The following is a 20,769-nucleotide window of genomic DNA, read 5'->3' on the forward strand; positions in this document are numbered from 1 at the left end:
CCAGTACCTGGAAGCTTCATTTTACATTACACGCTTTTCTCCTATGAAATCAGGGGTGTGGGTCATTGGGGTAGACCCAAATTAGGTGGACATGCAATGGGTTAACAAAGGCAAGGTCAACAGGCAAAAAAGGACGACAAAATAGTGTGCTGGGCGCACCAAGCCTGCAGGACGGCTAGCGAAGGGAGCCATGCTAGGGGACGCGGTACATTAATTAGGGGTCCTTTCGGCACATGCTGACATTAATTTGGGTTCAATGTCGACATATGCTGACACAGACACTAAAAAAACCTGGAAAACTCATGTGGAACTTTTCCGGTCGATCTTTTGTTATTGTCGACCTATCGCATGTCCACCTTTTGATGTGTTGGCCCTTTGTGTGTCAACCAATTGTGGTCACCCGATTGACTGTCAGCCTAAAAATCCCCACCCGTCCACGAGTACCTTTGCAATCTGGCAGAAGCATTATACAATAGGTAGAACCTGTCCTTGTGCGTCAGTAAGCTAGCGGAGCAGGGTCCTCCAACCTCTATGTCTGTTAGGACCAGATTTTGTAAAGGGCAACAAAATTTAATGCGCTATATAAGATAACTGTAATAAATATATACAGAATTATTATATGAATGTTATTCTTAAAAAATATATATACACAATTAGCTGCATTGGCACAATCACATTAACAATAAGGAGGGGGATGCTGCAGGGGGGTCTCGCAAATATTCCCACTGGGCTCTGTAGCTGAGCAAACGCAAACAACTACAGCTGTACGTATCTTATCTGCACTGCCGCTTACTGAGCAAGGCCACACCCACATTGGTGGCCACACCCCTTCTCACATGTGAGCGCACGCACACACACACACACACACACATAGAATACCGGTACCAATTACTACCCCATTGTCCACCTATGCGCTAACACAGCCCCAAACAGATCATTCCTAAATAACCTTCCTAAGTACATGTATCCCTACGCTAGGCCCAGCCGGGGCAGTCTGTTGGCCCATGTGACAGGCCGCCACCACCCTAAGTACACGTATACCTATGCTAGACCCAGCTGCGGCAGTCTGCTGGCCCATGTGACAGGCAGCCACCATCCTACGGTAAGTGCACGTAGTAGTACGCTAGGCCCAGCCAGGGAAGTCTGCTGGACCATGTGACAGGCCGCCACCACCATAAGTACACGTATCCCTACGCTAGGCCCAGCCGGGGCAGTCTGCTGGTCCATGTGACAGGCCGCCACCATCCTAAGTACATGTATCCCTACGCTAGGCCCAGCCGGGGCAGTCTGTTGGCCCATGTGACAGGCCGCCACCACCCTAAGTACAGGTATCACTATGCTAGGCCCAGCCGGGGCAGTCTGCTGGTCCATGTGACAGGCCGCCACCACCCTAAGTACACGTATCACTACGCTAGGCCCAGCCGCGGCAGTCTGCTGGCCCATGTGACAGGCAGCCACCATCCTACGGTAAGTACATGTAGTAGTACGCTAGGCCCAGCCAGGGCAGTCTGCTGGCCCATATGACAGGCAGCCACCATCCTACAGTAAGTACACGCATCACTACGCTAGGCCCAGCCGCGGCAGTCTGCTAGCCCATGTGACAGGCCGCCACCATCCTGAGCACCCGTATCACTACTCTAGGCCCAGCCGGGACAGTCTGCTGGTCCATATGACAGGCCGCCACCATCCTAAGCACCCGTATCTCTACGCTAGGCCCGGCTGCGGCAGTCTGCTTGCCCATGTGACAGGCCGCCACCATCCTACAGTAAGTACACATAGTGCTACGCTATTCCCAGCCGGGGCAGTCTGCTGGTCCATGTGACAGAAAGCCACACACGTATCACTACGCTAGGCCCATCCGTGGCAGTCTGCTGGCCAATGTGACAGTCCACCACCATCCTACTGTAAGTACACATAGTACTACGCTAGGCCCAGCCGGGCAGTCTGCTGCTCCATGTGATCACTACGCTAGGCCCAGCCGGGCAGTCTGCTGGTCCATGTGACAGAAAGCCACACACGTATCACTACGCTAGGCCCATCCGGGGCAGTCTGCTGGCCAATGTGACAGTCCACCACCATCCTACTGTAAGTACACATAGTACTACGCTAGGCCCAGCCGGGCAGTCTGCTGCTCCATGTGATCACTACGCTAGGCCCAGCCGGGCAGTCTGCTGGCCCATGTGACAGGCTGCCACCATCCTACTGTAAGTACACGTAGTACTATGCTAGGCCCAGCCGGGGCAGTCTGCTGGCCCATGTGACAGGCCGCCACCATCCTACGGTAAGTACACGTATCACTACGCTGGGCCCAGCCGGGGCAGTCTGCTGGCCCATGTGACAGGCCGCCACCATCCTACGGTAAGTACACGTATCACTACGCTGGGCCCAGCCGGGGCAGTCTGCTGGCCCATGTGACAGGCCGCCACCATCCTACAGTAAGCACACGTATCACTACGCTGGGCCCAGCCGGGGCAGTCTGCTGGCCCATGTGACAGGCCGCCACCATCCTACGGTAAGTACACGTATCACTACGCTGGGCCCAGCCGGGGCAGTCTGCTGGCCCATGTGACAGGCAGCCACTTCCACTTTATCACAGCAAAGACCCTAATGCAGCTATGACTTGGTAAACATGAAATTACCTTTCTCCGCAGAGAGTTACTGCTCCGCTCAGACAAAAGGACCTTGTTCAGCACGTCCTATGGAATATTATATTACTACAATGCCACTCGCTCATTGTTTTATTGTCCCCAACGCTCGGGGATTCTGGGCCGAGAGGATATTTGCATAACAGGTATAAAAGGCAAAAGGGTTATTTCCAGAATCCTCTTATCTGCATTAATAGAAATCAGCAGCTTGCAATGAAAGTCCCTGGATGGAATAATGGGACCTTTTTACATTCAGACCTCAGCAGCAGACGGTGCCCTTGACAGATGGGTCCCATTACTAGGTGCTCCTGTGAGGGCTGCTAACTCAATATATAAAATTATGGCTCTGGGGTCAGAGAAAATAAAATGCAGAAGATACTTCAAGAGCTGTAATAAGAACAGGACAAGATAAAGGTTTTTTTCCCCCATACATTCAAGTATCACTTTACTTCTTGCAGGTCTACGGAAGTACAGAGTAACCGAAAAGACAAATGTCCATATTCAGTATAAAGGAGCAGCTATTACCAGTCAGACAGATATGCATTGGATGTAACAATGGAAGAGAAACAGTATGGCAGCAAACCATAGCTGCCTCCCCTCCTGCATTCTGCAGGAGACTCCCTGACATAGCAGCAATCTCCCTCTCTCCCTCATTAGTCTAGCAATCTCCCTCATGTCACCTAGCCCACATTACACTGTTACATCATAGTTACCTCCCCTCCTGCATTCTGCAGGAGACTCCATGACATAGTAGCAATCTCCCTCTCTCCCTCATTAGTCTAGCAATCTCCCCCATGTCACCTAGCCCACATTACACTGTTACAGCATAGTTACCTCCCCTCCTGCATTCTGCAAGAGACTTCCTGACATAGCAGCAATCTCCCTCTCTCCCTCATTAGTCTACCAATCTCCCTCATGTCACCTAGCCCACATTACACTGTTACATCATAGTTGCCTCCCCTCCTGCATTCTGCAGGAGACTCCCTGACATAGCAGCAATCTCCCTCTCTCCCTCATTAGTCTACCAATCTCCCTCATGTCACCTAGCCCACATTACACTGTTACACCATAGTTACCTCCCCTCCTGCATACTGCAGGAGACTCCCTGACATAGCAGCAATCTCCCTCTCTCCCTCATTAGTCTAGCAATCTCCCTCATGTCACCTAGCCCACATTACACTGTTACACCATAGTTACTTCCCCTCCTTCATTCTGCAGGAGACTCCCTGACATAGCTGCAATCTCCCTCTCTCCCTCATTAGTCTAGCAATTTCCCTCATGTCACCTAGCCCACAATACACTGTTAAATTTTTTGGGGAAAAAGGAATGAGAGATAGATACATTTACATTGAATCATCAGCACCATTTCCCAGCACTTTACCAAGTATAGTAGCTCTTACTAACTGCTTTGGGGCTCATCTACATTTGGATAGAAGTAATTTTAAAAGATTCCTCTCAGATGTAGCAGTACACACCCGCGCTTCTAGGTGCCACGTTCACAATCTCTTATCACAATCTCTCCATATATTGTACTAGACACGCCCCTTTGGGTGGAGCATGACGCGCCCCCTCAATGGGGCGCTGTGCAAAATTCTATTACCAACGATAATCTCCCTCAATCTAGTTTTCAAAAGTAGGCAAGTATGGCATCAAACTATCTGTGGAACAGCTCACGCAATAAACCAGCAAACTGTCGGACTGTACTTCCCTACGTTTCTGGAAGTTGTGGGAGACTCCTGATTTTTGTGTAGTCCCCCGCACTCCTGAAAGAGTGGCGGGATCTCCCACATCCCATCGGCAAGCTGACAGTATGTGGAAAAAACTTGGGCTCGGTTTTGAAGGGGCAGGATCAAAATGATGCAGATTTCACTGACCTGCAAACTGCGGCTTTGTCACTACAGGGGGTGGGGCTTAATGATAAAATACAGTACAGGTAACAAAGAGCGCCACAATTCAATACACACTATAGCTTAGATGTAAGTAGTGAGGGAGCAATCAGCCTGCTGCTGGCAGCCATAGAGATGAGCCAATAGGAGTATGTTAGCATCACTGCCTCACAGCGTTTATGTGGAGTTTGTATGTGCTCTATGGTTTCTGTGAGTTTCTTCACATTCGCCGAACCATTTGCTCCGGGAGATAAAGTGGAAGGAGAGAACGCACCAGCCAATCAGCTGTGTTTGAAATATGACAGTTGGGAGTTGATTGGCCGGTGCGTTCTCTCCTTCTACTTTATCTCTTCACCAGGCTTAATACATATAAGTATCTTATTTATTACTCCCCAAGGGTTAGTGCATCTCTCCCATATCTTTGGCATATTTTTTAATCTTTCTTTATAATGTATCTTCAGAGAATCCAGATCATTTCGGGAACAACAATGTAGAACAACCGCCACCCACCCACCCACACTAGGTACAGATGGATGTCCAGTGACCCAGGGGCCCCGGAGCTGTTAGCAAATCTGTCTCTGGAACAAACACTGCCCTGGCAAACGCTGCATCCAATTGGCTGCAAACAGCGTTCCAAAAACCCCCACAATATCTCTATATTGATGGTAATGTTCCCGGTAAGAATAATCCAAATGTAAAAAAGATTGGAATGGAATCGCTGATTAAAGAGGATTTTAGAAATTAAAAATAAAAAGCAATTAGATTTTTTTTTATACTTTTGTATTAGAGGCTGGTACAATGTAACCATTTTCTCCCCCCGACCGCGTTCCGAGGAATTCTAATGACAAATGGGATTTCATTAGCAAATGCGCGCCTCCGCTTTGATGTAAACCACCTCTTAGAGACGGGAATATTATCCAGAATCTAATCAATCCCCATTAACCTGGATCAGATCAAAGGGATCAGCAAAAGTAACAAACACTTCCCTGCATTTTTCTAACTGCAGATGAGCCAGAGAAACTGGGGTGGGGGGGGGGTGTATGTATATTACGTCGATGTCTGTAGCATATTAGCCCCATTACCTGTAGGAGACAGGATCTGAACGCGGATAATGTCACTGTTTGATCAAAACCTCTTCATTGCCATTTGCTTTGATTACGCGGTACAAGTGCAAATGTAGTACATTAGCGTAAATGGCCAAGAGGCGCAGGTTATATATAGGGGGAGGGGGGGGGGGCCTGTGGGGTACAGTATGCAGAATATTCCTTCTGAGATAAGTATTACGCCCTACGTCAGGCTTCCTGTTATTATTGTGCTTACTATTATTATAAATGGCGGCTAATATTGTTTATTTTGCAGGCTGTTTACCGGCTACATAACCGTTAAATTGCCGGTGGAGAAAAAGGGTGGTACTCTCAGGGTTAAATCCCGGGCTATTCAATTACAGCCCCCCCAGTTTTCTCGCCTGGGAAATTAACTCTTGCCAGGCGTGAACACACAGAATCTGGGAGAAGTCCCCGGACCGGTGTGTTTACACGGAAATGGGTCAGAAAGACCCAGGAACCAACACAACTGAAGACACCTGCACCCGTGTCTTGTACCCCCATAACTTAATTCATCCCATCACTATTTATTCTTCCTGGGGACAGGCTCCATTCGGTGTGGAGCGACGCTGGCAGTTTTAGGGGATATTTCACACATCTCTCACATCCACGTTGGCACTTAAAGGGTTAAGCCTGGTGAAGTGATAATGTGGCCGGTGATAACGCAGCAGCCCGTAACTGACATTTTTTCAAACCCAGCCTGTAACTTGACAGATATGAGCTGATTGGCTGCTGAGTTATCACCTACCACTTTATCACTTCACCAGGCTAATCTCTCCCTATGTTCCCTACCACACATAGGTGCCCACACATTTATGCTGGGGATCATTTTGTCAGGAGCCAATTAGAATCCAGTTGATAGAACACTATTTGGGGGTCCATGTTGACACAAAAATATCATGTCTACGTTTTCACGTGCCAAACTTTAGTCAAGGTCGACTTTTTGCATGTCGACATTTTGTCTGAAGACCTTCCAATCCACATTCCAGCCAATTAGCCTACCAGTATATTTTTGGATTGTGGGAGGAAACCGGAGCACCCGGAGGAAACCCACGCAAGTACGTGGAGAATATACAAACTCCACACAGTTAGGGCCAGGGTAGGAATAGAACCCATGACCTCAGCGCTGTGAGGCAGTAATGCTAACCATTACACCATCCATGCTGTCCTTGCAGAGACTAACGGACTCAGCATCATTACCAGCTGCATTAATAACTCAACATCCATTTTTCAGATGCGTTAAAAAAAAAATAAAAAACCCACAGGTTGCCAAGGACTACATTATATAAATGCACATATAGGGTGAGATTTAATAGGATGAGAGATTCAGAAAGTGAGAGATTTGGGGAGAAATCTCTGGGGTTTTTTTTTTTTAAAGCAGCAATCATTTACACTGCAAAACCAGTTTCATTTTGCAGTGTAAGTGATTGCCGCTTGAACAAAAAATGGAGATTTCTTACCAAATGACTCAAACTTCCTCATTTTCTGAGCTCGGACAGGGTGATATTCTGCTTTTTCTTATTGATTCAATTTGGACATAAGAGGACATTATTCATCTGAACTTTACTAGGCTTAAACCTTTACCCATCTTATTAATGAATACAAACATGCAGAGAAATAAAAGGTTCCCTCGGCTGTACTTATTATGTTGATTATACCAAAAAACGAAAGTGGAATTAAAACTGGGTGTCAATATATTCTGTACATGGAGGGTTCAGTCATCTCCGCTGACACTTATTTCCAGCAGTCACTCAGAATGATTGACCTGTCGGGTTCTCGGACTGTGGCGGGAGAGGAAAAATTACCATATAAAAAGGCAATGGCTTTGGCACGGGGACGAAATGGGTGATGGACTGTCACTCGACTTTCCTATTGGGGTTGGCTGTTAAGACGGACAAGGAAACGTATACTGTGATTAAATGGATTACGGAACGGATTATCTAACTCCATTGATGCAGGCGTGATCTCTGTCCCCCGCTGCATTATGTAAAGTTCTGAGTAATTTTATAGTCGCGCGTAATTTTAATATATGGATGACAAACGTACTTCACCTCATAGAGGTGAGGAGTAGTTCATTTTATATATATATATATATATATATATATATATATATATATATATACACACATATATATATACACACATACATACATACATACATACATACAGTATACACACACACAAACACACACACACACACACATACACACATTTTATTTAGCCGTTTACATAATCAATAAAACATAAGGACATTGCACAGTGGACCTTGTTTGTTTGCATATTTGCATTTCCGAACATGAATCTCTCTGGTGAGCAATAATTAGAAATTAATAACGAGACAATCCCAGACATCACTAAACACCGTCACTGACTCATTTATCAGGAATGGGGACAGGAAAATAACTTGATTAATCAGATCTCTTACATATATAAGCACATTCTAGTATCTGTAATGCCCCGGGGGCCCCCATACCAGGGGGCTATGTAGTCACTGCCAAGCGGGCACTTCCAGGAACAGAGGGCGACGTCCCCATTTTGTAAGCAGGGGAGTGTGGCTTCTCATAGTGGCAGTCCAGATAATAAAGCACTAAATCGCATGTTCTTTCACTCAATGTTCCAGTGATGTCAAATATCACAATTCCACTGGAACTGCTATGGACATAAACTCATTAAACTACAATGTAGCCAGCTAAGATGGCTTCCCCCACATAGTGGATACGCAATAGCAGACACATTTTTTTTTTTTACAATGACATGTCTTTCTGGGTTGCACAGCGGGTGCGTTTATGGTGCCCTACGCCACAAAAGCTCCAAAAACATGATCAGTCGGCTGTGGCGTACAAGTAGGCCCAGGCCTGCTGTAAAGTGTCACCATGGTAACCACCTATACCTGCTACCTAGATGTAGTGCAGCAAATGGCTGATCTTTATAAATCTTTGTAGGAAACATGTATTTGCTATACATTCCCGGCAGAATAGCCAGCGCCATCCTTCCTGGATCCAACGTTATTATAAGTTACGCTGGTTTTGATGACGCAATTCTATGTAAATCCTTTTATTACATTCCCATTCTTAACTACACAATTAATCAAATAATTTCTCCTGCTGGCATACATGTGTGAGGGGATGCTTTAGTGAACACATCCCCTCGAATGGTACCATGGGGATTGGGCAGGGGGACGGGGCATTCAGCGAAGCGGTGGCTCAGCGTTCAGTAAGCAAAAAAATCGCTGATTACCGAGCCAATCAGAAAAAGGAGGACAATTACTGATAATAGAGGTAAGCTTGCGAGCAGGGCCCTCCGACCTCTATATCAGTCTGCTACTACCCAGTTTGCTTTATCACTGTTGTTTCCAATTGTAAAGCGCAGCAGAATATGCTGCGCTATATAAGAAACTTTGAATAATATCGGCCTTCAGCCCATCGCACTGTACAGTGAGGTCAATGGGATATGGTCGGTTGGTCAACCTAAAGATGCTCGACAGTCATTAGGTCAACACAACAGGGTTGAGATACTGGAAGGTAAACATGGCACAAAGTCGCGAAGTGGTTAGGTCGACATAAGCATTAGGTCAACATGGTCTAGGTCGACAGTCAGTATTTCATGCCCTACCATCCACTAGGGCAAGGCTGGGCAACACCAGCCCTCCAGATGTTAATGAACTACACATCCCAGGATGCTTTGCATTAGTTTTGCTATGTGGCCATGCTGAAACTGATGCAAGGCATGCTGGGATGTGTAGTTCCTCAACATCTGGAGGGCCGCAATTGCCCAGCCCTGCACTAGGGCGTGGTGGGAGAATAAAAAAGTGTGCCGAGCGCATCGCGGAACCGTCCCCTTGCATGGCGAGCCATTCGAGGGGACACGGTGCACTTAAAACTGTGTCCATGTCGACATTTGGTTAAAAAAAACACTGAAAAACCCCATATCGACCTAGACCATGTCAACTTAATGCTTGTGTCAACCTAACCACCTGTCGACATTGTGCCATATCAGCCTAGACACCTGTCGACCTTCCAGTATGTCGACTCAGTAGTGTTGATTTAATAACTGTCGACCCAATGATTATCATTCCCTCTTCCCATACTCAGAACTGGACCAGCTGCAGTGACATAACCCCAACCCCAGATCAGATTTTGCTGCCGTTGCGAACCTACAAAATAAAATAAAAACGACAGTCTCTAAAACGCCAACTCTGCCATCTACGTACGTCTCTCCCAGGCTTCTGGGCCTGACGCGCGCATCAATTTCCCTGTCACTTTCTCCATGCACTAAAAGGGAGCGTTAAGAAACATCAAAGTGATTTAGACAGTAACGTCCTAAGCGTCAGAACAGTAAACCAGATGACAAAATGTAGAACCCACAGAACAAAAACAAAAATCTCTGCACATAGATCGCGCTGTACCAGATAGGGAACGGATTTGGCAATTCTCTATCGTCATTTGCAGAAGGGTGAAAATGTCTGGGTTTATTTAGAAATTTGCCACTTTTTTTTTTTTTTTGCCAAGCGACTCTAGACCAAACAATTAAACCTCCAACTTCATCTTTCGGGAGAATTCAGTGGCCCCGAGATGAGATCGTAAATAGAGTATTTAGCTTTCCCAAAATCATTTTCCAAAAACCATATGCAAAACCGGTCTTTCCTGCATTCTGAATTTCTGGGTTGCACAGCCGGTGTTTTAACGGTGTTCAGCTCCGACGGCGGCTCCAAAAACATTAGTCGGTCGTTGTGTGTAGTGCAAGTAGGCCCAAGCCTGCTGTAAAGTGTTGCCATGGTAACCACTGTTGCCTGCCATCTGTACGTAAAGCAGAATTCTGCCGATCATAACGAAACAAACTTTACAGATACTGTATAGATACTAGCGTTGGGACCGCATTCCGATTTCCATAGCATATGTTGTTCTACTGTATATTCAACGTGCTTACCAGTATAATGTATCGAGAAAGCTGACAGTATTACCACACACTCCAAGCTGACTGTAAACTCTACCTGCAGATACATAGGGCATCGGCTGGGAAGCAGAGCTGGCATGTCTGTGAACAATGTCGTTTACATCTACTTTGTATACACCAGCTGTCCTGCTTCTGATATATCAACGGAATAGACGATATATAATCGCCCGTTGGCTGGCTCTCTGAAAACGTACAGTACTATAGTGTACAAGGACCTAATGCAGTGCAGTGTGTCAGGCCCTTGCGTACAACACGCTTTCCTGCGGGATACCCCGGGCTCCGCCTCCAAGTCCGCCCGCTTTTTCACTAGAGTCGACGAGTTACTGGGCCATTTTGGCAGCACGCAGTTTGTACTGCCGCTGCGGCTCCGAGTTTCTTTGCCTGGTTATAGGCTCCTGTCAAGCTATACCTATCTCTGGTCTACAAAAACAAAGCAGAGAAATCGATTGGACGCTGAAGACTGTATCCAAACTGCTCTGACATCAAAATGCCCCAATATTGATGCTCTCGTATCCAAATCATAGTTTCTCCAAAACCTGAAGTTTTGAAGTTGAAGCTTTCACAGAAATTTTAAATAGATTCAATAAAATTTTGAATTCAAATAATTATATATTATTTCCTTCCTTTTAAATCAAGGGGGTAATGTCGGCGTATCTAAATATATTTTGGGTAAAAGGTAAAAATGTTCCCTGACCCCTGCTTTATAGCAACCAGATGTTACTTATTCTAGACAGCCTTCCACATAGGTTTCCATTGCAATATAACCTTTGAGTGTGTAAATCTGGAAAACACACCTGCATACTGTGCACTTACATGAAGAAACCCGGAACTTGTGGAAAGATTATATCAGCAATGTAAATATGGCTACCACAGATTATCGCTAAAAATGTAGGGATAGATTTATTTCGCTCGGTGAAGTGATAAAGTTGTCGGTAATAATGCAGAAACCAAGCGAGTTCAGTATTATTTAGGAAATACCGACAATGACATGGCCGACACAGGCTGTAAAAACCAATGGTTAAAATCCTTACAAGTGCATAATAGCGAGAGTTGAAATGCCGACAGGCAATATACCGGCATTATCATAATGCTGGACATGTTAAAATTCTAGCACAGCTGTAATGTCGACATGGTCACCGTATAAGTGCTTGCCAAACTTCGGGAGGACGGTGCCTCGGGACACTATGCTCATTGGGATGGTAAAGTACGACCAAGTCGGTTTATGTAAAAAAAAATCTTGAAAAACTGTATTTGGTATAATTTGTGTCAATATTTTGGCTGTCGGCATTGTGGTTCATCAGTGTTTTGTACCTGTCAGTGGTTTGATTGTCGGTATTTTGATATTGTCTGTAAATCGATTGTCAGTGTTTTGTACTTGTCAGTATATTTTCCTGTGACTTGACAATTAGTAGCGGATTGGTTGCTGCATTATCACCAGCAACTTTATCACTTCACCAGGCTTACTAACGCCGGGGAAGATTCATTAAGCTCAGTGAAGTGATAAAGTGACTGGTCCTTTATCACCGGCCAATCAGCTCCTAACTGTCCTTTTTCAAACCAAGCCTTTCATTTAACAGTTAAGAGCTGATTGGTCGAAGATGCAACTAGCATCAGAGTAGTAATACAAACAATATATTACTAGTGCAGGCTAGGATAAGATTGTTTATAGTCGATGTTGAAAGCGAGTGTAACAGAAATAGGGAGAGAGTTCCATAGGTAAGGGGCAGCGTGGGTGAAGTCTTGGAGAGTTGGTGATCAGCGTGGAGGAGAGGCAGTGGTCATCTTCTGTATTCTTCTGTGCAGGAGAATACAGAAGCACTACCGGGAGTGTCCCTTTAAGCCGCTTGCAGAAAGGTGGCGCATAGAAATAGCATTGCCCCGGGCACCGTATAACCTCGCTACGCCTCTGTGGGTGCACTTTTACGCTTGCCTGAATGTTGCAATGTACAATTCTCACCTGACTGCAGACACACAAAGCCAACACAAAGCAGGGAGTTTCAACAGTGTAGAGAAGTAGAAGCCGGCGTTCCGGCTAAATGCACAGGCACAGGCAAACATCTGCAACTAATTCCGCTTAAGGAAGGCAAGGCTGCATGTAAATAACCCCGCCGGATTGTAAAGCCTGACGCGATGCTGACGGATCAGCTCTGCAAACTTTCATGTCTCTGATCAGAAATGGCAGCGAGGGAGAATCTGGCAACTGAAAATTCCATTCCGTGGGTTACACTGAACAGCAGACTCGCGGTTTTGTACTTTATTCCTGTGTTCTAGGTGGTGTGTTCCGCTGCATTTATCATTCTGCTCATCTGTGTCCATCCATCCACATGAGTGTCCTCTACTGGTGTTATCAGTTATCTTACTTTATTACCTCAGGTTTTAACCCTTTGCAGTCCAATTTTGTTTTGCAATTCAGTCTGGTTTAAACGTTTAAATTAAACTCTTTTTTTTTAAATTAAAAAACGGTCTACGTTGAATGTTGAACGATATTACTTATTGTAGTGTCTCACCACTGGATCTGCTACTGGCGCTAGGGCTGTTGAACCTGACTAGACGTTGGACCAGCCGTACTTACCGCGCACCCTATACTCCTAAACACTAGGATTTTTATTTTTTTCTCAGTGATTTAATTATACGAGTTTTCCCACAATAAATAAATCTAATGAGCGTTTCAGTGCAATCTTATGCTGAGCGGGATCTAATGCCCAATGTCAGCCAGAGGGAAGCATTCCACCTTGGAGAAGGCTACAGTTCCCGGGGCTGGCAGAGACCGCCGGAGAGGCTGCAGACATGAAGACGTAGATCAGGACACAAGCAGGCTAGTGGTGACAGATAGCCGCACGCTGTCATCCCCAAGCTGGAGACGTGCTCGTCGACCTTGTCAGGAGATTCGTTAGAAGAAGATGGAATATCTCATCATATACGAGGATGATTCACTGTGCTGGTACAAGCGAGGGGTCCCTGTTCTATGTAGGAGGAGACCCATCCTTAGCAATGCAGGGTACAGTGGCCTTAGGTTCTATATCCAGTGTGACAAGGACACATACACAATGTACTTACAGCTAGAGATGTAACAAGCTGTATAAGCAGATTCCCTATACCTAGCAATAAACGGGCACAGGACAGAAAGCCAGAAACACTCATATTTGTATATAGTGTTCATCCTAGCACCCTGCATCCTCCAAAACCCGTGCAGGTCTTCTGTCCTGCCTAGCGAATATTCCTGAATCAGGCCCCTATATTTCCTACCACATGTACACGCACACACAGACATTCTAGGGCATAGTTGCCTCCCCACCTGCATTCTGCAGGAGACTCCCTGAAATAGCAGCAATCTACCTCTCTCCCTCATCAGTCTAGCAATCTCCCTCATTTCACCTAGGCCACATTACACTTACATTTTTGGGTAAAAGGAATGAGAGATAGATACATCTACATTCAATCATCAGCACCATTTCCCAGCACTTTACCAAGTATAGTATCTCTTACTAACTGCTTTGGGGATCATCTACATTTATATATAAGTCATTTTACAAGATTCCTCTCAGATGTAGCAGTACGCACCCACGCTTCTAGGTGCCACGTTCACAATCTCTTTTCACAATCTCTCCATGGGCGGGATGTATTAATATACATCGCCGCCCTTCGACGGCTGTCCGCCGCGATGCCAGCGCATATGTACTAACATATGCGGCTGGCATCGCGATGCGGTGACGGAGGCCCCCCGCGATGCCTGGAATGTGGTGTGCGGGGGGCCTCTGTCACCTCCCTGCCGCTTCCTGCGTCCCTCACGCCGGGGACAGCTAAGCAGGCTGTCCCCGGCGCCTCCTCCTCCCCCCTGCAGCCGGAAGGACGTCCGGCTGCGTCACTAGGGGGAGGAAGGTGTTACTTTCCAGGTCCAGGAGGACCTGGACCAGGTAAGCCGAGGGAGGGGGAGAGGGGTCGGCGGGTTTTTCGGCGGAGGTGGCGGGCAGCGAAAAGAAGCCCATAGGCTTCTATAGGGTCACCTACAATGTGGTGACGTGGCGGCCAGATAATAGTACATAGGAAAATGCAGTAAAACAGGGGTTTTACCGCATTTTCCCGTTAGTACATCCCGTCCCATATATGGAACTAGACACGCCCTTTGGGAGGAACATGACATGCCCCCTCAATGGGGCTCTTTGCAAAATTCTATTACCAACTATAATCTCCCTGAAACCAGTTTTCAAAAGTAGGCAAGTATGTTCTAGGGTTAATGTTGTGGGGAGCCAATTAACCTACCACTGTATATTTGGATTATGGGAAGAAACTGGAGTACCCGGAGGTAAGACACGCAACTACGAGGAGACAATACAAACTCCGCACAGGGCCAGGTCTGGGATTTAAACCCATGACTTCAGTGCTGTGATGCAGCAACACTATACATTAGAGTAGCATAGTTTAGAGAGCGTACAAAATAGTACTCAAATGTCATTTGGCAAACTGTGAACAGCAATAGTTACATAAACACTTGGCAATTCAGTTGTTGTTTGGCTGCCGACCACTAGAGGGCAACGACCGGCACAGATTTCATTGCTCTGTAGTCCGTGAGCCTTGGAGAGTAATAAAGTACCGGCCAATCAGATCCTAACGCAAATGTTGCAGGCCGTGTTTGAAAAATTATAGTTAGGAGCTGATCGGCTGGTGCTTTATCGCTCCACAACTTAGTATATATACTCCATAATGTAATCGCGCCAGACATACACATTCCCGGGATATTACATTTCAATCCTAGGCCTCAGAATCAGATATGTATTGTGACTGCAGAGAGAGTGTTCATGCACTATATCCGTAAGCAAGCTGACTGGAAGTAGAGCGGACTGGCGCAAAGGCGCCCCCAGGCCTGTACAGCAGCTGGTTAGCTTCCCCTCGACGTTTCCGCATCACAGCTCAGCCAGTTGCATGAGCCCAGCGCTCGCTGCACAGATTGTTGGCACAAATCTCTCTATCTGCAAACAGCTAAGAACAAATCACTCAGACATGATCTCCTGCCCGAGAACATGAATTTCCCAAATCGAACAGCGCGGAGGAAGCCATTTTGTGGGCTAATCCACTTATTCATTACTCGTCCACTCTGAGGAAGAGGTACAGCACTGTGACACTCCAATAGCACAAGTACTGCATGTGGGACAAATTATTGGGATGTGTAACACAAACCCTCAACCCACACTCATAAAGTATATTGCTTTTTCACACATGCACATTTACTGCAGCTAAGTACTACACATGTCATCACTTTATACACTGTAAAGTGATAGAAGTATTAACAGTTACTTGCAGCCACCTGCAAGAAGCATTTCTGTATCCATCACACTGTACCAGACACACAGTTGCCTTACAGACCCCACTGATGTCAGCATAATACACACAAGGACTATGCTGTGCTGTTAATAAAAAGGACATTTGACATTACAGGACAATGATGAAGAGCGGGTAATCTCTCAAACGTCCTCTGTGCTTGTTCCCAGGCTCCCTGGAATCACCTATTTATTTCAGCTCAGTCTCCTGAAACTAAGCACATAAGGAAAACCAGTGACCTCTAGTCTAAGGATAGATAGTGAGGAGTCCCTGCCTTTCCTCACCTTGCCTCTACTACCCTCCGGCTCCTCTCCCAGCCTCCCTGCTCTCTGTCTCCGCTACACTCTGCCTTCCCTCACCCTGCCTCTACTACCCTCCGGCTCCTCTCCCAGTCTCCCTGCTCTCTGTCTCCGCTGCACTCTGCCTTCCCTCGCCCTGGCTCCACTACCCTCCGCTCATCTCCCAGCCTCCCTGCTCTCTGTCTCCGCTACACTCTGCCTTCCCTCACCCTGCCTCCCTGCTCTGTCTCCGCTTGACTCTGCCTCCCCTCACCCTGCCTCCACTACCCTCCACTCCTCTCCCTGCCTCCCCTCACCCTGCCTCCGCTACCTTTGCTTCTCTCCCAGCCTCCCTGCTCTGTCTCCGCTTCACTCTTCCTCCACTACCCTCCGCTCCTCTCCCAGCCTCTCTGCTCTGTCTCAGCTTCACCCTGCCTTCCCTCTCCCTGCCTCCACTACCCTCCGCTCCTCTCCCAGCTCTCTGTCTCCGCTGCACTCTGCCTCCCCTTATCCTGTCTCCATTACACTCTGCTCCTCTCCCTGCCTCCCCTCACCATGCCTCTACTACCTTCCGGCTCCTCTCCCAGCCTCCCTGCTCTCTGTCTCCACTGCACTCTGCCTTCCCTCTCCCTGCCTCCACTACCCTCCGCTCCTCTCCCAGCTCTCTGTCTCCGCTGCACTCTGCCTCCCCTTATCCTGTCTCCATTACACTCTGCTCCTCTCCCTGCCTCCCCTCACCATGCCTCTGCTACCTTCCGCTCCTCTCCCAGCCTACCCTCTCTCTGTCTCCACTGCACTCAGCCGTTCCTCATCCTGTGTCCATTACAAGGTCTATGGATCTGATGCAGAGGTGAGAGCAAATGGACCGCATTGCAAAAATTAGTATTGCCGTCCATATGCCAAGTTGTAAGCATCTATGTGACCACTCCGATCCATATGCATGGATGCAACGCCAATGTCCTGATCAGGGCATGAGCCATGTTCTTGATGCAAGTGACCCCACTGAAGCTCTGCATCAACGAGTACTGCAGAGACACTGAAATTAGGCCGCATTGGTCCCTCTAGGGTAAATGTATATGGAGAAGTGGTATGCTCCAGCCAATCAGCTCCCAACTGTTTAGAAATACACCAGTTAATAAACCAGGTACTTACCGATAGTCGTCGTCAGAAAAGACACCACCTCGGACTCCTTGCCATCGTTGTAAAATGCCAGGTGCCAGATTCCGGAGTCAAGGTACTGGATGAATCCCGTCTCGTGACTTGACAGAGGAACCACCCCTCTGTGCAGCCTCTGAGGGCCCTCCAGGCTCCGGGCCTCCTGGGCGAGGAGACGTCTTCCGTCCAGAAGTTCCACAAAGTCAAACTGAAAGTGCGAAGAAAATCGGATGTGTTTAGTTTTTACCCTCATAATTAAAATGTATTTTTTCTGTAAAGGTCATCGCTTTACCCCTAGAGGACATAAATGTACCGTACGCCTCAGTAATTTAACTAGTTCCCTCAGAACGTGGAGTGTAAACAAGATGGCCGACACCACTAAGTGTGAATAAAGGGCCAATCAGATTCCACTCCTTCTGAACTAACCGGCATGATTATTATCTTATCACTGGTTTCCGGTGTGTGTGTAGGCGATGGACCGGCCAGACCTTGTTACCTGCGTGTGTGATGGAGGAAGGCCTCTTCTGCCATAGATTCCAACGAGAGCCGCTTTTCCCAAGGACACGTTGAACTTCAGATGAACCGGGTGGTCAATGAAAACCTGGGACCTCCAGAATATACCAGGAGGGATCTTCTGTGTGGCTCTCCTGCCGACATCCAGTTCTCCAGAGTCAATAAAACTGTCGTCAGGAAAAAGGTTTCCGGGTTTTGCTACATGGACAAGAGGAAAGAGACGTTATCCAGAGCATCAAGAGCTGAGAGCAGAAGATCATGGAGACAGACAACAAATGTTCAATGCGGACAGAATGGTTTATAGATGGGTAATGAACAGATACAGTGGCTGGTGCGTATTCAGGGAGATGACCAGATTTTAAATGTTCGTACCCTGGAACTATTTTAAGAAGTTGGAAATTATGCAAAGTGCCAGCGGGGAAGCAGGACTTCAGGGTGGGGAGCGACGACAGAGGACAGCTGAGCAGCGGTGATTGTGGGCTGCTGGTCACCTATCCCTGGCGAATGCATGGGAGCCAGGAGGGAAAGGGAGGGTGTGAGGTGCAGTCTTGTGCCTTAATGGTCCAATGCACCCCCCCCCCCCTCCCATGCCCCCATGGGTGCGTTATAAATAAATTGCATCACTGGACAGCTAGTGCCACAAATCATAAACAGAAACAGGACAAGGACACACAAGGTTGCAGGAGACAGCGCAGGCGTGAAACAGAGCTGAGGGGCCTTTGCCACAAGAGCTTATAATCTAGTGTATATATAAACAGTAAATTCTTAGCAAAATTACTAAAAAAAACTACAAGACAGGCAAAGAGGGACATGCTTCCGTCAGCCGTCTGTCCTTAATAAACCACAGTATACATTGATGCGTTTCCTCCATATAGGATCGTACTGCAGGAAGGAGAGGTGGGGGGGGGGGGGCTGTCTCTTTAAATGATATCAGTGCAGCCCTCACTGTATAAACAGAGGACTCTGGGTGACGTCTGATTGAAAGGAGCGAAACTCCAGATTTCTATTTAGATAATGACACAGTAGCAGGCCTTAATGGTGCATTCTAATCAACACTTCCATAATAACCCTCATTTTAATCTTATTTTTAATCTAATTTAATTTGGCTCCCACGTGTTTTAAGCAAAACATTTATTCTCTGAGCATTTTAGGTTTTTTTTTCTCTCTCCAATTTCTATTCTTTAGTCTCAGAGAACCGGTTTCTCCCTGCGCCAGCCGGCACGGGGGGGGACAATACACAGGGGGGCGGAATGCGGCAGCTTTGTATTTTAAACCAAAGATCTAAATATCGCTTTGAACGTTTAAAAAAAACGGGAAGAAGGTTGAGTATCGTTTTAGCGCTAATCTACCGGCTTTAGAGATGGTAGAACCCAATGCAAAAACACAGTGCTCTAAGGATAGTCGTACAAAGAACACATAGGGCCTGATTCAGAGGTGGACGCTGCCACGTCCGTTCCTGGTGACGGAGTTACAATATGACAATGCAGCTGTCAGCTCCACCTCTGGTGTACAAGCATGTGCCGGAAGGTGCAAGCCGTGAGATGCCCACTTTCAGTGTCTGTGCATGCTGTAACAACGCCAGGGAACTGCAACACACCACGTGCGGCAGAGGTTGGATAGGGTTAGGCAGGGGCGGATTCGTACCCAAATCCGGCCCGGGAACAATCTTGAAGGAGCGAGGTTGTGCGCGCTACTGCAGGGGGGTGTCAGCGGGGAGGTCGGATGTAAACACCAGGAGGGGGGGTGTTAACGCTACTACCCGGGGATGGGGGGGCGTTACTGACCAGGTTTCATCGCCACGCTGAAGTCCGCTCGCGGCCGCAGCCTGGACACATATAAGGGCAGCATAGCCCAAAATAAATATGGCTGTGGCATATAGGATGACGCCAGCACCGGCAGTGATAGCCCCGGCCCTGGCAGCACGGTCGGCGGCCCAGGCAGGTGAAAATCTCGACCAGCCCACCGGGAAATGACCCGGTTTCCCGGTGGGCCAATCCGCACCTGGGGTTAGGCTGCAAAAGGGGTTGGTTAGGGTAAGGCTGTGGAAGGGGGCGGTTAGGCGCCGGGAGGGGAGGTTAGGGTTAGGCTGTGGGAGGGGATAATTAGGGTTAGGCTATTGGAGGGGACGGTTAGGGTTAGGCTATGAGAGGGGACGCTAGGGTTAGGCTATGAGAGGGGAGATTATGGTTAGGCTGCTGGAGGGGAGGTTATGGTTAGGCTGCTGGAGGGGAGGTTAGGGTTAGGCTGCTGGAGGGGAGGTTAGGATTAGGCTGAAGGAGGGGAGGTTAGGGTTAGGCTGCTGGAGGGGAGGTTAGGGTTAGGCTGCTGGAGGGGAGGTTAGGGTTAGGCTGCTGGAGGGGAGGTTAGGGTTAGGCTGTGGGAGGGGAGGTTAGGGTAAGGCTGTGGGAGGGGAGGTTAGGGTTAGGCTGCTGGAGGGGAAGGTTAGGGTTAGGCTGCTGGAGGGGAGGTTAGGGTTAGGCTGCTGGAGGGGAGGTTAGGGTTAGGCTGCTGGAGGGGAGGTTAGGGTTAGGCTTTGGGAGGGGAGTTTAGGGTTAGGCTGTGGAAGGGGGCGGTTAGGCGGCGGGAGGGGAGGTTAGGGTTAGGCTGTAGGAGGGGATAATTAGGGTTAGGCTATTGGAGGGGACGGTTAGGGTTAGGCTATGAGAGGGGACGCTAGGGTTAGGCTATGAGAGGGGAGATTATGGTTAGGCTGCTGGAGGGGAGGTTAGGGTAAGGCTGTGGGAGGGGAGGTTAGGGTAAGGCTGTGGGAGGGGAGGTTAGGGTTAGGCTGCTGGAGGGGAGGTTAGGGTTAGGCTATAGGAGGGGAGGTTAGGGTTAGGCTTTGGGAGGGGAGGTTAGGGTTAGGCTATGGGAGCAGAGTTTAGGGTTAGGCTGTGGGAGGGGAAGGTTAGGGTTAGGC

The 20,769-nt window shown here is 47.8% G+C and overlaps 1 protein-coding gene across 19 annotated transcripts in view; it reads right to left on the minus strand.

Annotated features, from left to right (window-relative positions):
* The window catches only part of TENM4 (teneurin transmembrane protein 4), a 929,900-nt gene that overhangs the window by 105,766 nt on the left and 803,365 nt on the right, over window positions 1-20,769 (minus strand). For all 19 annotated transcript variants that reach the window (XM_083170223.1, XM_083170225.1, XM_083170235.1 and 16 more), the window contains 2 exons: window positions 17,833-18,047; window positions 17,334-17,544 (listed from right to left, as the gene is read on the minus strand). In XM_083170223.1, the coding sequence (XP_083026349.1) occupies window positions 17,334-17,544; window positions 17,833-18,047 (426 nt within the window). The remainder of the gene's footprint in view (window positions 1-17,333; window positions 17,545-17,832; window positions 18,048-20,769) is intronic.

This window comes from Crinia signifera, chromosome 2, assembly GCF_055691185.1.
Source record: "Crinia signifera chromosome 2, ASM5569118v1, whole genome shotgun sequence".
NCBI classification, from domain to species: Eukaryota; Metazoa; Chordata; class Amphibia; order Anura; family Myobatrachidae; genus Crinia; species Crinia signifera.